The 13,347-nt window shown below is 43.5% G+C and overlaps 1 protein-coding gene and 1 long non-coding RNA gene across 5 annotated transcripts in view; one reads left to right on the top strand and one right to left on the bottom strand.

The window, feature by feature from the left end:
- Nucleotides 1-8,794, bottom strand: part of Nxpe3 (neurexophilin and PC-esterase domain family member 3) — a 47,857-nt gene extending 39,063 nt beyond the window's left edge. Inside the window, exons 1-3 of one of the 4 annotated variants that reach the window (XM_052158303.1) lie at nucleotides 8,690-8,794; nucleotides 4,580-4,728; nucleotides 3,511-3,736 (exon numbers count right to left, since the gene is read on the bottom strand). In XM_052158303.1, the coding sequence (XP_052014263.1) occupies nucleotides 3,511-3,603 (93 nt within the window). In that variant the 5' untranslated portion in view covers nucleotides 3,604-3,736; nucleotides 4,580-4,728; nucleotides 8,690-8,794. Of the gene's footprint in view, nucleotides 1-3,510; nucleotides 3,737-4,579; nucleotides 4,729-8,329; nucleotides 8,570-8,689 lie in introns of those variants that run through there. The other 3 variants (XM_052158306.1, XM_052158305.1, XM_052158307.1) reach the window with 3 other exon arrangements.
- Nucleotides 8,795-8,809: 15 nt separating this feature from the next.
- Nucleotides 8,810-11,648, top strand: LOC127665776 (uncharacterized). Its single transcript, XR_007973503.1, has 3 exons — nucleotides 8,810-9,368; nucleotides 9,975-10,001; nucleotides 11,424-11,648. It is a non-coding gene; the product is annotated as an uncharacterized LOC127665776 (long non-coding RNA).
- The last annotated feature ends 1,699 nt before the right edge of the window (nucleotides 11,649-13,347 follow it).

The raw sequence follows: 13,347 nt of genomic DNA, 5'->3' as shown, positions 1-13,347 counted from the left end.
AATCATACTACGTCAGACTTTAGTAATAGAGAACTGGGATGAGGAAGGACGACATAAGATCTCTACTTCTAGTAGATTATTTTTCTATAAGCCTAAAACTATGGTAAAACCAAAGCTAATGAATATTTTAAAGGCTATATAGAATATTTTTTCCAAAATTGAACACATTTATCACCAAGAAACCTAAACCACAAGAAATGTCAAAGGCAGTCAAAAAGAAAGAACCTGCTAAAAGACTGGAATGCAGAGCCACACACAAGATGAATACTACTAAAAAGCAAAGTCGTGCTAAATACATCAAAGTGGAAAATGAGGGGCAATATCCAATACTGTCCCCTGACATCAGCATGCATGCTGTGGCAAGCAGCATTCACACACACACACACACACACACACAAACACAAACACACACATACACAAACACACACACGCACATGCGTGCATACATACACACACACATGTACGCGCGCACACACACATACACAAACACACACACATGCGCGCATACATACACACACACATGTATGCACACACACACACACACACACACACACTCACACACACAGATTTATCAATAATAAAAAGGTGTTGTATGTTCCATTATGTTATCTCGATACCTATTTGTATACTTACACTCGGATGAAAGGCACTGTCGGGTGCAGTGTTGACCACACCTTCTCTACAGCAAAACATGATCAGTGTAAAGCACACGAAAGGAATCAACTACTAGAACTTTATGCTTTAATCTTCAACAGAATCACTTCCTGGACTTACAAAAGAACTAAAGGACTCGGTGTCCATTTCATTGTAAGAGTAGGTGTCCTGCTACACAACACAAAGCAATTTCCAGCTGAAGAGAGGAAAAAACCTACGGCTTTGCCTCTAGAAATTCTTGTGCTAATAACTAATAATAAGCAAGTAAAGAAATGGCCTTGCTTCGTTAAGACTTGCATCATAAAAAAAGCACCACATATTTTCTGTAGAAATTGCCCCAAAAATTTGATGGTGTTTGTCCTGCAGAGGGAGTTGGGAAGAGGGGGATTCCTAGTGTCTCTCGGGCACCAGTGAGGGGATCAGGAAGACATGTCCTCTGCCCGTCAGCTCCACAGAGGTCTTCAAAACAGACTTACCAACTTCCTCTTCTACCACTGTCCTTCGGCCTGTGGCCAGGCCACACGGTCCCCTCCTTCAGGAAGCCAATCTTCCGTACTCTAAAGCAGCCATAAGGTGCCCACTCGCCTTGCTCTCCATGGGAAGGAGAAGGCTTTCTGTTGTTTGGCTTTTGCCCCGATGCCCCACCAACGCTGCTCCAGTGTCAGGTGCAAGGGTTGGTTAGAGCAGTTGTCTGTGACTGAGACCTTAGAAACTATGGTTTCGCGGTTTGGAATGCAAAAGCGGGAGTTAGTATAGTCAAGCTAACCAGCTGGGGTCTGCCTGCCTGGAGCTAGCTGGAGGCAGCTTAGGTTGTGGCTAAGCGGGTGGGGGGAAGGGAGACCTCCAATTTCCTTTCTTTTCAGCACAGTCACAAGCTCTGCCAGTCTACATCATGATTATTATTTGTGATTGGAAGGAATTTTTTTTTTTTTTTGCTTTTACTGAAAACAGGTTGGGTGGTAGTTATTCACACCTTTAACCCCCAGCACTGGGGAGGCAGAAGCAGGGGAATCTCTGTAAGTTCGAGGCCAGGCTAGTCTACATAGTGAGTTCCAGGACAGCTAGGGATAGATACACAGAGAAACCCTGTCTCGGGAAAACAAACAAAAATCAAATGAAAACATTTTTTTTCATACAATATATTCTGATTAGTTTCCTACCAAGGGCTGTGTAGGAGAAACAGCGAAGGGCTTTAGAATTCATGGAATGTGGCACAAGACAGGATTAGCATGGCCCAAGGACTGTCCTGAGGACTACAAGCTATTAGAATTTTGTTCTCTTGGCTGTCCTCAAATTTCTCTTAATCTAAACACTGTAGGAAAACTCTAAGGGGGCTTCCAGCCCTTCACTGGGCAGCATCTCTGGCACTCACAGGAATAATGTTAGATCTTTTTCAGGCACTGCTACTGGAACAGACTAACGAATGACTCAGTCACACCCTAAGAAAGAATTTAGGGAAATAGATTGTTAGCAATGACTGCCACCCTTAGAAAGCAAGGGTGGGGGGTGTGGAATAGAATTGTTGGTGGGGCTAAGTTGAAATGGTTTTGCTGCTGAGTGTGGTGGCGCACGCCTGTAATCCCAGCACTCTGGGTGGCAGAGGCAGGCGGATTTCTGAGTTCGAGGCCAGCCTGGTCTACAGAGTGAGTTCCAGGACAGCTAGGGCTATACAGAGAAACCCTGTCTTGAAAAAAAAAAAACAAATCCAAAAAAAAAAAAGAAGAAATGTTTTTGCTAATGGCTCTGATGTAGAAAATCTTAGGGAACAATGTGAAGTTCAGAAAAGAAGACTCTTAATAATCCTTTAAGCTAGGGATTTTTAAATTGAGGGACCAAGAACAACGGCAGCCCTGGCAGCCGTGACTGTCACTGAGGCTGCACTGCTGCTGATTGATTTCTTGTAGCCATGTTTGCCCTCCGCCTCCTGATCTGCTTTAATAAGAATTGCTGATGAGAAAATACGCACTCTGAGGATTGAAAGTAGATATGACTGGTTGTTTTTATATGACAGTTAAGATTTGTGATTCTTTTAAGATTTTTATAAGATAACTTCTAAAGATAAATAATAAAATAATTATTCCTTTCATTGTAACTGCAGATTGCTGCCTGACAGGAAGAGAACCTGGCTAAGAAAACTCCCTTGCTTGCTCACACTTTGTTAATCTATAACAAGTTGCTTAGTTACGAACGCTCATGGGTCCTTGGGAACAAGTTGTGTTCTTTATCTGTACCCTGTAATGGTTTCTCATGCAAAGGTATGTGGGGAACATTCTGTTGTTTTATAGTCACTTGGTAAAAGCAAAATAGAATGCAATCACATTGTAGTTCTATACTGTTTGAGAGATTTTGCTGGGATATGTAAGCTATGGAAGAAAAAATAAAGTGTGTGTTGGAGCTTGCTCCATTCACCAACTGTGTGTCTGTACACATACAGACACAGACAGACACACACACACACACACACACACACACACACGCGCGCACGCGCATGTGTGAAATGCTTGCTTCTTGGAACTTTGTTCCATCCATTCAGTGTGTGTATGTATGTATGTATGTATGTATGTATGTATGTATGTGTTTGTATGCGTGAAGTTACTGGAACTTGCTTTGTTTCATCCACTCAGAGTGTGTGTGTGTGTGTGTGTGTGTGTGTGTGTGTGTGTGTGTGTGTGAATTTTCTCTCTTTCCTTTTCTTTCTCTCCAGCCCCTAAAGACTTAGAAAAAACTTCAGCGTTTTCCCCCACTGGCCACAGGGAGTGCCAGCCCCAGTGAAACAAGTTTCATTCCCTCAGAGAAAAAAGTCTGCTGAGTACTCCTCTAATAGCTGACTGCAAATCGCCAGATGTGAGCACTCACCTCGACCTGAGTGACATTGATGACCAACACCACCACCATTAGCACCACAAACAGATAGCAGAAGACTCGTAGTTTGAAGAAATTGGTCCACATTGTCCGGCTGTGTCTTGATGACCCATGGCCGACACCACGCTACTCTGACCTTCAAAGCTCCATGTCTTTGTTGCGAGCTGTGGACGAGCATTCAGTGTAATTTGCTTCTGTTCTGCCCGACATCTCAAGAGTTCTGTAGAGGAGAGACGGCACTGATTCAAGAGGCAGGTTTTGCACAATAAACAAAAGAAGTGAAATTCTCACCAACTGCAACAGAAGAAGTCCATTTCCTTTCATGGCTTTTTCCAAGGTCCAGTCACAAAAACAGAGGAAAGGGCCTGGAGACAGTAATCTCTTATCTCCTGGGGACAGTAATGTCTTATCTCTAGATAATTGCTTCAGTTTCCGTTTTCAACTCTATGCAGAGATGCAATAGTTACTTTATAACTATATACCTTATAACTTTCAACAGAAAAAAAAGTTTTCAGACTCAGTCATTGTGAAATAAAAGTAAACATTAAACTTCTAGAGTATTTTTTTAATTGATCCTTTGTGAGTTTTACATCATGCACCCCAATGTTTTTATTTTTATTGTATGTACTTTGGTGTTTTGTCATCACGTGAGGGCATCAGATCCCCTAGAACTGGAGTTACAGACAGTCGTGAGCTGCCATGTGGGTGCTGGGAATTGAACCTGGATCCTTGGGATGAGCAGCCAGTGATCTTAATCACCGAGCCATCTCTCCAGGCCCAAATTTCAAGAGTTTAACTAAGTAAAATCACCTTGCTTCCCTTATAGCTTGAGTTATACAGCATTATAATATCCATTATATATAAAGAGTATTAGAAGGAGGCCTCATGTTTTTATAAAGAGTTCCATGCAGAACACTGTGCAAACCACCATGACCCACAGGAAAGTCAGACTACTACCAGTCTCCACAGCAAGACATAAGCCAGCCTTTGGTTTACAGTTCCCCCAACTGGTGGTCCCTGTTCTCCTTCAGCAGTGACAGGACAGAGGAAGAAAGACACTCACCCTGAAGCGGGGTGGGGTGGGGAGACAGCTTGAAGACTTTGTAAGAGATCCTGATTCTTCTTTCACAGATGTTTATAAATGAAGGACTGGCGTCTTGGAGCAAATTCAAAATGTTCTTTCCAGTTGATGGTTTTATGTTGTTGTTCCTGCTGTTGGGTTTAGGGAGTGGGGTATTTCTAATCAGTAATGATTTCAGTTATTTCCTCACTCTGATAATATCATTTATGAGGTTGCAGTAATGTCTTGTATTATAGCAGTGAACAGATAGCTGCACATCTTATTTTTATAGAAAAGTAGACAGAATAATATACAAGTTTCTCCAAAAGAAAAAAAAACAAAAAACATTTGATCTGATCTCTTTCTTTCTAAAATATATGTGTGTGTGTATATATGTATGTATATTAAATAATATATTTGTATATTCATATTATATATATATAAATTCACTGGAAAATATAGTAATTTCTGTAGAGAACCTTTTTTTTCTTGTAAACCATGGGAATTCCTGATTTAAGAATGGATTAGTTCTTTGTTTTAATGTAAGGATATTTTGTTACTTTCTGTAAAACAAAAATTAAAGTATATACACATGATAATATATATGGCTTTAAACCCCAGATGTGTAGGAACTGGAAGCATGTTAAACAATTTACTCAGTTATTAAACTTTTCGGGAAAAGGTCTTAAAAGACGGCAAGAGTTCTGTCATTTCTAGTCATACAGTCACATACTCTCTCTCGCTCTTGCTCTCTCTCTCTCTCTCTCTCCCTCCTGTACATTTCTGCCAAAGGACACGTAAAGAGGAATTATCTGCTTCCATTTCCAAAAGGTGTGCTATGGGACAAGGGTTCCTGTTAAGGGACATCTTGACTCACACACCAGCTTGTGTTTGGGTTTTGCGGTTGCTCTCTGCAAATTGGTTTTCTTTTTACCTTAGTAAGCCAACACCTCTTCAGTGTGTCTACAGCTTAGACAAGAACCGCCATCTGAATATGCATGGCCCGGGGAGTGCCATTATTAGGAGGTGCAGACTTGGAGGAGGTGTGTCACAGTGGGGGTGGGCTTTGAGACCCTCCTCCTAGCCACACGGGAGTCAGTTTTCTCCTATTTGTCTTTGGATCAAGACCTAGAACTGTCGGCTCCTCCAGCCCCATGTTCACCTGGACTCTGCCAACCTCCCACCTTGATGATAATGGACTGAACCTCTAAACCTGTAAGCCAGCCCCAATTATATGTTGTCCTTTAAAGAGTTGCCTTGGGGGCTGGAGAGATGGCTCAGCAGTTAAGAACACTGACTGCTCTTCTGAAGGTCCTGAGTTCAATTCCCAGCAACCACATGGTGACTCCCAACCATCCATAACAAGATCTGACTCCTTCTTCTGGAGTGTCTAAAGACAGCTATGGTGTACTTACATATAATAAATAAATAAATCTTTTTTAAAAATAAGTGTTAAGTTGCCTTGGTCATGATGTCTCTTCATAGCAATGGAAACCCTGACAATGTTTATGTATACATTTTATCTTCTTTTCTTATCATATTACACTGAAATGCAGACAAGTTGACAACATCTTCTGAATTCAGGATGAGTAGGCAATCCCGATTCATCTACGTTATCATTACTTAAATTTTTATATTATTTTTATAATTTACCTCTGTGTGTGTGTGTGTGTGTGTGTGTGTGTGTGTGTGTGTGTGTGTACGTATACCACAGTACACACACATGTGGATGTCAGAGGGCAACTTAAAACAGTTCTCTCCTACCATGGGGGCCTGGAAACTGAACTTAGAACACTGATCTTCCCCGCTGAGCCACCTCCTACCCTCCCCTGTTATTTTACTGGATATTTTCTATACCCGCTATTGTTACTGTTTTCTTTTTCTTTTTCTTTTTGTTTGTTTGTTTTTCTTTGTAGGGGTGGGGGGGTGGGAGGGGGCAGGGGTGGGGGTGGGAGGGGGGGTGTTTTTCGAGACAGGGTCTCTCTGTGTAGCCCTGGCTGACCTGGAACTCACTCTTTAGACCAGGCTGGCCTCAAACTCAGAAATCTGCCTGCCTCTGCCTCCCAAGTGCTGGGATTAAAGGCGTGCGCCACCACTGCTGGGCACTGTTACTGTTTTCATTCCTCAGTTATTCTGACATTGCCCCAGAAAGCCTGATCACATTTACTCTCTTTATTGTTTAGAGGTGGGTTGGAAAGAACTCCACTTGTACAACTCCAGTTTCTGCTGCCTCTGACCTGTTCCCTCACAGGCTCCAGCTGAAAGGGTCAGCTCTACCAGACACCAATAGTGGTTCCAGTCTGATAAAACAATACAACTCCAGTTTCTGCTGCCTCTGACCTGTTCCCTCATAGGCTCCAGCTGAAAGGGTCAGCTCTACCAGACACCAATAGTGGTTCCAGTCTGATAAAACATGTGCCAGCGCCGATAAAGGCTTCTTTAAATACCTATGGCTCCAGTAGCCTTTGGCTGGAAATCAAACACACATGGTTATAGACCTTAGTGAAAGACAAGGGTATAGAAACAGGTAAAGCACTGTTTAGTGTAAGCCGAGCGTTGTTGCTATCTTGTAAAGGTAGGCTCTTCATTTATTAGACATAATAATTCTGTAAAAAAAAAAAAAACCAACAACAACAACAACAAAACGGGCCAGTGAGGTGACTCAGCAGGTAAAGGTGCTTTCTCACAAGCCCAGCAGCCCGAGTGTGGTCTCCAGGAGCCACAAGGTAGAATCACACTCCAGCTTGTGTTTCGCCTGCGCCTTTGCTCTCTGCAAATGAATTTTCTTTACACCTTAGTAAGTCAACACCTTTGCTGGTGCTGCTTTTAGTATGTCTACAGCTTAGGCTCAGACCCCTTGAAATCCCCAGATAGCTACAGTATATGGTCAAGTAGAAGAACCACTAAATAGAGTGGCCTGGGGATATTACTTTCTTCTGTTGGCAAGGGCTGGTGGTACCAAAAGGAATTCTGAATTGTGCCTTGCCATGATCTCTCAAAACAACTGGATTCTGGAGCACTAGGGACAGCCATTCCCTCTTCAGTCACCTATCCCTTCTGCTCCTTTCTCAGTAACAGATTCTCAGTTTCTCAGTTACAGCACTTTGTCAACCCAGAAGAAATGATCAAAATAACAGACATGGAAAGAACACGGGAAACCCAGGCAGAGCCCCACGCTGCTGGGTTAAAGTATAGTGTGCCCTCCCCTGAGAGGAGTCAGACAGTCATGAGGGTCCGGGCATCCTGCCAGCTTCAAAGACACCCTAATATTCCAAATGACAAATAATGCCTATAGGAAGAGAGCACAATCACTAGGGCAGTGATTTCTTTATCTATTGGAAACATGGCAACAATCTTTTGTTGATAAAAACCAAGGGGGAAATTACAATTTATATACATTTTTGCAAAATCCTGCCTCACAGCCTCTCTTAGCATCACTGCCCTTCTGAACTTGAGTCAAGAAGAGATAGAACACAAGACAAGATCTCAACATCCCACAGAGTACTGTCACACACCGTTCCTCCCTACACGACTATTCTGATGCCTCCAAAACTGCAGCTCATTAAGGCCTGGGGAGTCCAAAGTATGACTAGACAACGAGAAAAGAAGCAGCTGGCGCCACAACAGCGATGAGACTGGCGTTAGGGACTCAGTGCAGTGTCGCCAAGCTCTCTATACTAGGTGTGGGAAAAAGAAGTACGGGGTGGGGGTGGGGGGTACAGGGGCCTGGCTGCGCTCTCGGGTGCAGGTCACCTGAGGTGCTCGCTACCAGGCGCTGCGGCGCTGCAGCAAGTGGAGAAACTGAGGATGGAGATGTTCAGGCTCGCCCTGCATCCTCTCTGCAGCGACTCGGATCTTCCGGACCTTGGCAGCCGCAGCCCAGGGCTGAAGATCTGCCTGCGTCTTCAGCCGGGGCCTCTGCTCCCGGGCTCTGGAACGCAGTTGGGACTCCCGGGGCCGCAGCTCCCTACACCGGGCTGGGGACGTTAGGGACCCGGGGTCCGCGCGCGGAACACAGGGCTCTGCAGCTGCAGGGCGCACGAGGCACGCCGCACCCGGCGCTCCCGGGACAGGCTCCGCCCCGACCCGCGCACAGTCGCAGCTCGCACTCACCGGGTCTCCGGTCTCGCTCGCCGCTCGCCCTCCCACGGGATGTGGACGCTCTGAATTGTGGCCTCCAGGCCAGGCCTTTTTTCCCTCGCTTCCTGACCGCGCTACGGCGCCTCAACCCCGACCCCCGGCTACGATTGGTCCGACTACGGGCGGGGCGGGGCGGGGCGGGGATGTTGACTGACAGCCGCGCAAGCTGGTTGATGAGCCCAGTGGCGAACACAAGAAGTCGGCACTGCCTGTGCTACCCGCCCCCCACCCCCCACCCCCCGGGGGAGCTTGTGTCTGATGACTGTGTGACTGGACCCTTTTGGAGACACAAATACAGATGACCTTCGGACATCAGCGTTTCCCTGGAGCGTCCCTCAGCTGATTCTCTGCCTGAGAACTGGCCACAAAGCTGGCCCAGCAGTGGCGGAGTTGCTGGGACCAGAGAAACACTGCTTGCCAAACGTGAGCATGGAGACAGCAGGGTCTTGACGCTTCTCTCTTTGAAGTTAGTCTCTTGGCAAAAGTGCCAGAATATTCCACCCGAACCACACTCAATGCTGGATTATCCTAGTTTGGACATTTTATGTCAAAAGCAGTTTGGTGAATCTGAGATGCTGAGAGGAGTTCCTAAAGGACGGAAGGGACTGTGTGGGACAAAAGACATTCCTGGCTCCGCAGTGTTTCTCAAAAGGTCAGAGAGCACTGTGGGGTTGGTCTTTTTTTTTTTTTCTTTCTTTCTTTTTTTTTTTTTTTTGGTTTTGGGTTTGGGGTTTTGGTTTTTGGGATTCGGTTTTGGTTTTTTTTGGTTTTTGTTTGTTTGTTTGTTTGTTTGTTTTTTTGGGGGTTTTTTTTGTTTTTTTTGTTTTTTTTTTTTTTTGAGACAGGGTTTCTCTGTATAGCCCTGGCTGTCCTGGAACTCACTGTGTAGACCAGGCTGGCCTCGAACTCAGAAATCTGGAGGTTAGTCTTTTAATCTGAGCAAAATGCTGGATTAAAAAAAAAAAAAGTCTGTCCTCAGACTTAGTCGCCAAGTTGAAGAAGAATCAATATAAATTACAACTGTCATTTACTGACCATGAAACTATAAAAGTCTGAGGTCTCTTTTGGACAGGGATAGCATGAAGACAAGATGTAACTACTAGTGTATCCCAGCTTATAGCAAATCCACTAGGATTTGCCACCAGAGAAATTAGATTTAATATGGCTTAGAAGATTAGGATTCTAGATGTTGTGCCCAGAGATTGAGTTACCATTGTTTCCAAACTAAATTTGTGTGGTGTTTTTCTTCTTGCGGCAGCAACTTGACTGGGGTCCAGAGAAAAAGGTAAGGCAGCAAAATGGGGGTTTGCCTAGTAGGTTTGCCTGATGTGTACATGGGCTGGCGGGGTAGCGGCCTGCCAGTGGGAACCTAGCAGGCTGGGTGGAAAGATTTTGGAGTTCTGAGTCAGAGTCTCCACTAGATAAAAACAGGTCGGTCATTGCCCCCCAGTGCATGGCTGGCCAGACCCTCAGGGCAGAGAGTTGAGAGCACAAATGCAGGAACATGCAAGTTCTTTTTGAATATTACCCACAACAGGTGGCAAGAACACACTAGAAATTTAAGATTATCAGCCAGAAAGAGTTTTTTTTTTTAAAGATCTATTTATTATTATATGTAAGTACACTGTAGCTGTTTTCAGACACACCAGAAGAGGGTATCAGATCTCATTATAGATGGTTGTGAGCCACCATGTGGTTGCTGGGATTTGAACTCAGGACCTTCGGAATAGCAGTCAGTGCTCTTAACCGCTGAGCCATCTCTCCAGCCCTGAAAGAGTTTTATTTTATTTATTTTTTTAAGTGAGAGCTGAGCTGAGTCACATGACTCCAGCACCGGAATTGAAACACTGCAGGCCCTGAGGTCCCCTGCGGTGGGGAGGGCAGGCTGTTCTGAGTCAGAAGAATGAAGTTGCCTACTTCTTAGGGCAGAAATGGATTGAACTGTGAATTTGAAATTGGGATTATTTGTTTTTAAGATAGATTTATATACAGATTCTGTCCGAATCATATGGGGGATTTCACCCACAGTTCAGAACTAGAAGATGGAAAAATTAGTCACTGACTCCTAGTAGAGAGGCATTGATAATAATTGCCTGCTATGGTACAGGTATTAATTAATATTGTCTATGGCTCCAGGTAGAGAGATCAACAAATAGATATTATGTAGATATTAATAAAATATGCCTGTGCCTCCAGGCAGAAAGCCAAACAGATAAATGGTCTAACAAGATGGCTGCTCTTGGCAAAGAGCCAAACAGTAAGATGGTATGAAGATTGCTTAGATGCCTCACAGGATACTCAAATTCTGTCTAATGTGGGCTCCACGAGAATCCTGGGGTTTTATCCTGCATGGCAAAATAGACAAGGCCTATGAATAGGCAGAGACAGTATTCTAGTTTACTTAATTTATTTTGGTTTGTTTTACCTTTGAAAATGGGTATGATTTTGAGTTTTGTGATCCTATTATTCTTCTGGAAGAGAGGGCAGGACACAGCTTTTCTGGTTGCCGACTGAAGGATATACTATTTTGGGAGAAAGGTTTGTCTTTCTGTGTTTAGAAAAAGTGATTAGTGTCTTTACACCTTCCAGAGTAATATGGATCAGACATGACAAAGGGAGACCCCCAGAGGACTAGATTCCAGAGAATCAAACAAAAAAAATTGTCTTGATGATACTAAGATTTTGTTTTGATATTTGTATATTACAGAATATACAGCCTTGGTGAGTCTCATCATCAGACATGCTGACCTGACCTGCTTAATCTCCTGATGTCTTGAACTTTCAGCCGGATCCAGTCAAGACACGGACATCAGAGACTAAATCAGTTGTTGGTGTGGCCTTCTTAAGGCCAACCAACTCCCCTATTTTCCCTACCCTTCCCCCGCTTCAAAATATCTCCATGCCCATCTTCAGCTTAAAAAAGTTATGAAGAGTCGTCTCCAGAGGAGGTTATTATAGGTTATCTTTCTAGAGATTGTAGAAATGGTCATAACTGGAACAGGGAGGAAATAGCTAAAATTAATTGTGTAGCCATAATCTCATTTGGTAGAAATCTTTTCAATTGTTACTAAATTGAAGTCATAAGTTCTTATTTTGGTACGGAATTTATTTTGATGCAAAATCAAGGTTTTCATTGGTATAAATTTCTTCTATTGATGCAAAAATTTTAAAAGTACAGGGCTTGGACCCAGTCCTTTTATAACTCTTGTTATAAACTGATCTGAGATGTTTAAGCCTGTGAGTTAAGGACCAAATAGCAAAGTCATGGCTCTGAATTTATTGTTAGAGTATTTTCAGATATTTAATTAGAAATGGCTAAGAGTAATTTACCAGATTACCTTACATAGATAGATTGGTTTTCAAAAATGTCAGAAATCCACAGAATGTGACATTTAATGTTATTTATTAACATGTTGTTGAGACAAATCTGCTCCTAACATGAGCATGCTTCCCATTCATGGGCTCAAAGAAGCAGCTGAGCATCTCTACCTTCAGGTGAGGCTGTACATTGTGGCTAGGTGGCCACTAGGCAGAAAATTGCCTATCTCTCCTGTACTGTTCTTGAAAGGACACAATTAACAGGTTAGGACAGCTTAGTTCTGCTGAGACAGAATGGGCTAGTCCTTAATATTCCTGTTTCTCTAAGGTCTGTCAGACGATCCTGGGCCCGAAGGCTGGAAATGGATGCTCTGACGTCCTGACTTACTGGGGCTCTGTATAGGTAGGCAGCTGTCTCTTCAGTTTGTCTCAGCTCTGGAAGCTGTGTTAGGCTTCCTATGTCTTCAGATAATGTTGGTCATTCTCGGATTTCTGACAGGGTTGAAAAACTACTTATAGTCTCATAGCCAACCCAGGCTATTTACATTGAGAGAACAGATTTGAGAGGATGATTTTCAGATGGAATACAATTTAAAGCCAGGACATAAGTCAAGTGTAGAATTATAAGTCTTTTAATTTAGGATAGATGACAAAGTTCTATCTTAATCACATAAATGGTGGTCTGAGTGTACGGTCTATCTTGTACTTTATAAATTACAAAATGGTAATTGTCGTGCTCTATTTACATTTGAGAGAAAGGTTTTGTTTTTATTAGAACAAAAAGGAGGAACTGCTGTGGATGAGCCTGGTGCTGTTTGTATTTTGGTGCTAATTTTGCTCTCCTGGGAAGGGCTGTGGACAAGGAGTACTCAGGTGACTTCTTGTGAACCAGTTCACTAATGAATAAAGGAGCCAATCACTGGGCGAGTAGGAGGGACTTCCGGGTTGGAGAGGGGTAGAGAGGAGGAGGCAAGCGTAAAGACAAGATGCAGCCACTAGTGTTTCCCAGCTTATGATGAATCCTGGCAGATTTGCCACTGGAGAAATCAGATTTAGCATGGCTTACAAGATTAGGATTCTAGTTGTTGCGCCCAGAGATTGAGTTACCATTATTTCTGGAGAAAAATAAATAAATAAATAAAAAGAGCCTGAGATCAGGAAAGACTGAAGCAAAACAACTGTCTGCAGGAAATGAAAAGAACACTGCGTTCGTGAACTCAGAGCACCTGTGGTTGCCTGTACAAGACCTGAACAAAACCAAACCCACCAACATTCTAACATGGTGGGACAAAGGATTCATGTGTACCCCCTGT

This window comes from Apodemus sylvaticus, chromosome 15, assembly GCF_947179515.1.
Source record: "Apodemus sylvaticus chromosome 15, mApoSyl1.1, whole genome shotgun sequence".
Taxonomy (NCBI): domain Eukaryota; kingdom Metazoa; phylum Chordata; class Mammalia; order Rodentia; family Muridae; genus Apodemus; species Apodemus sylvaticus.
This window is presented reverse-complemented; position numbering and strand designations above follow the sequence as displayed.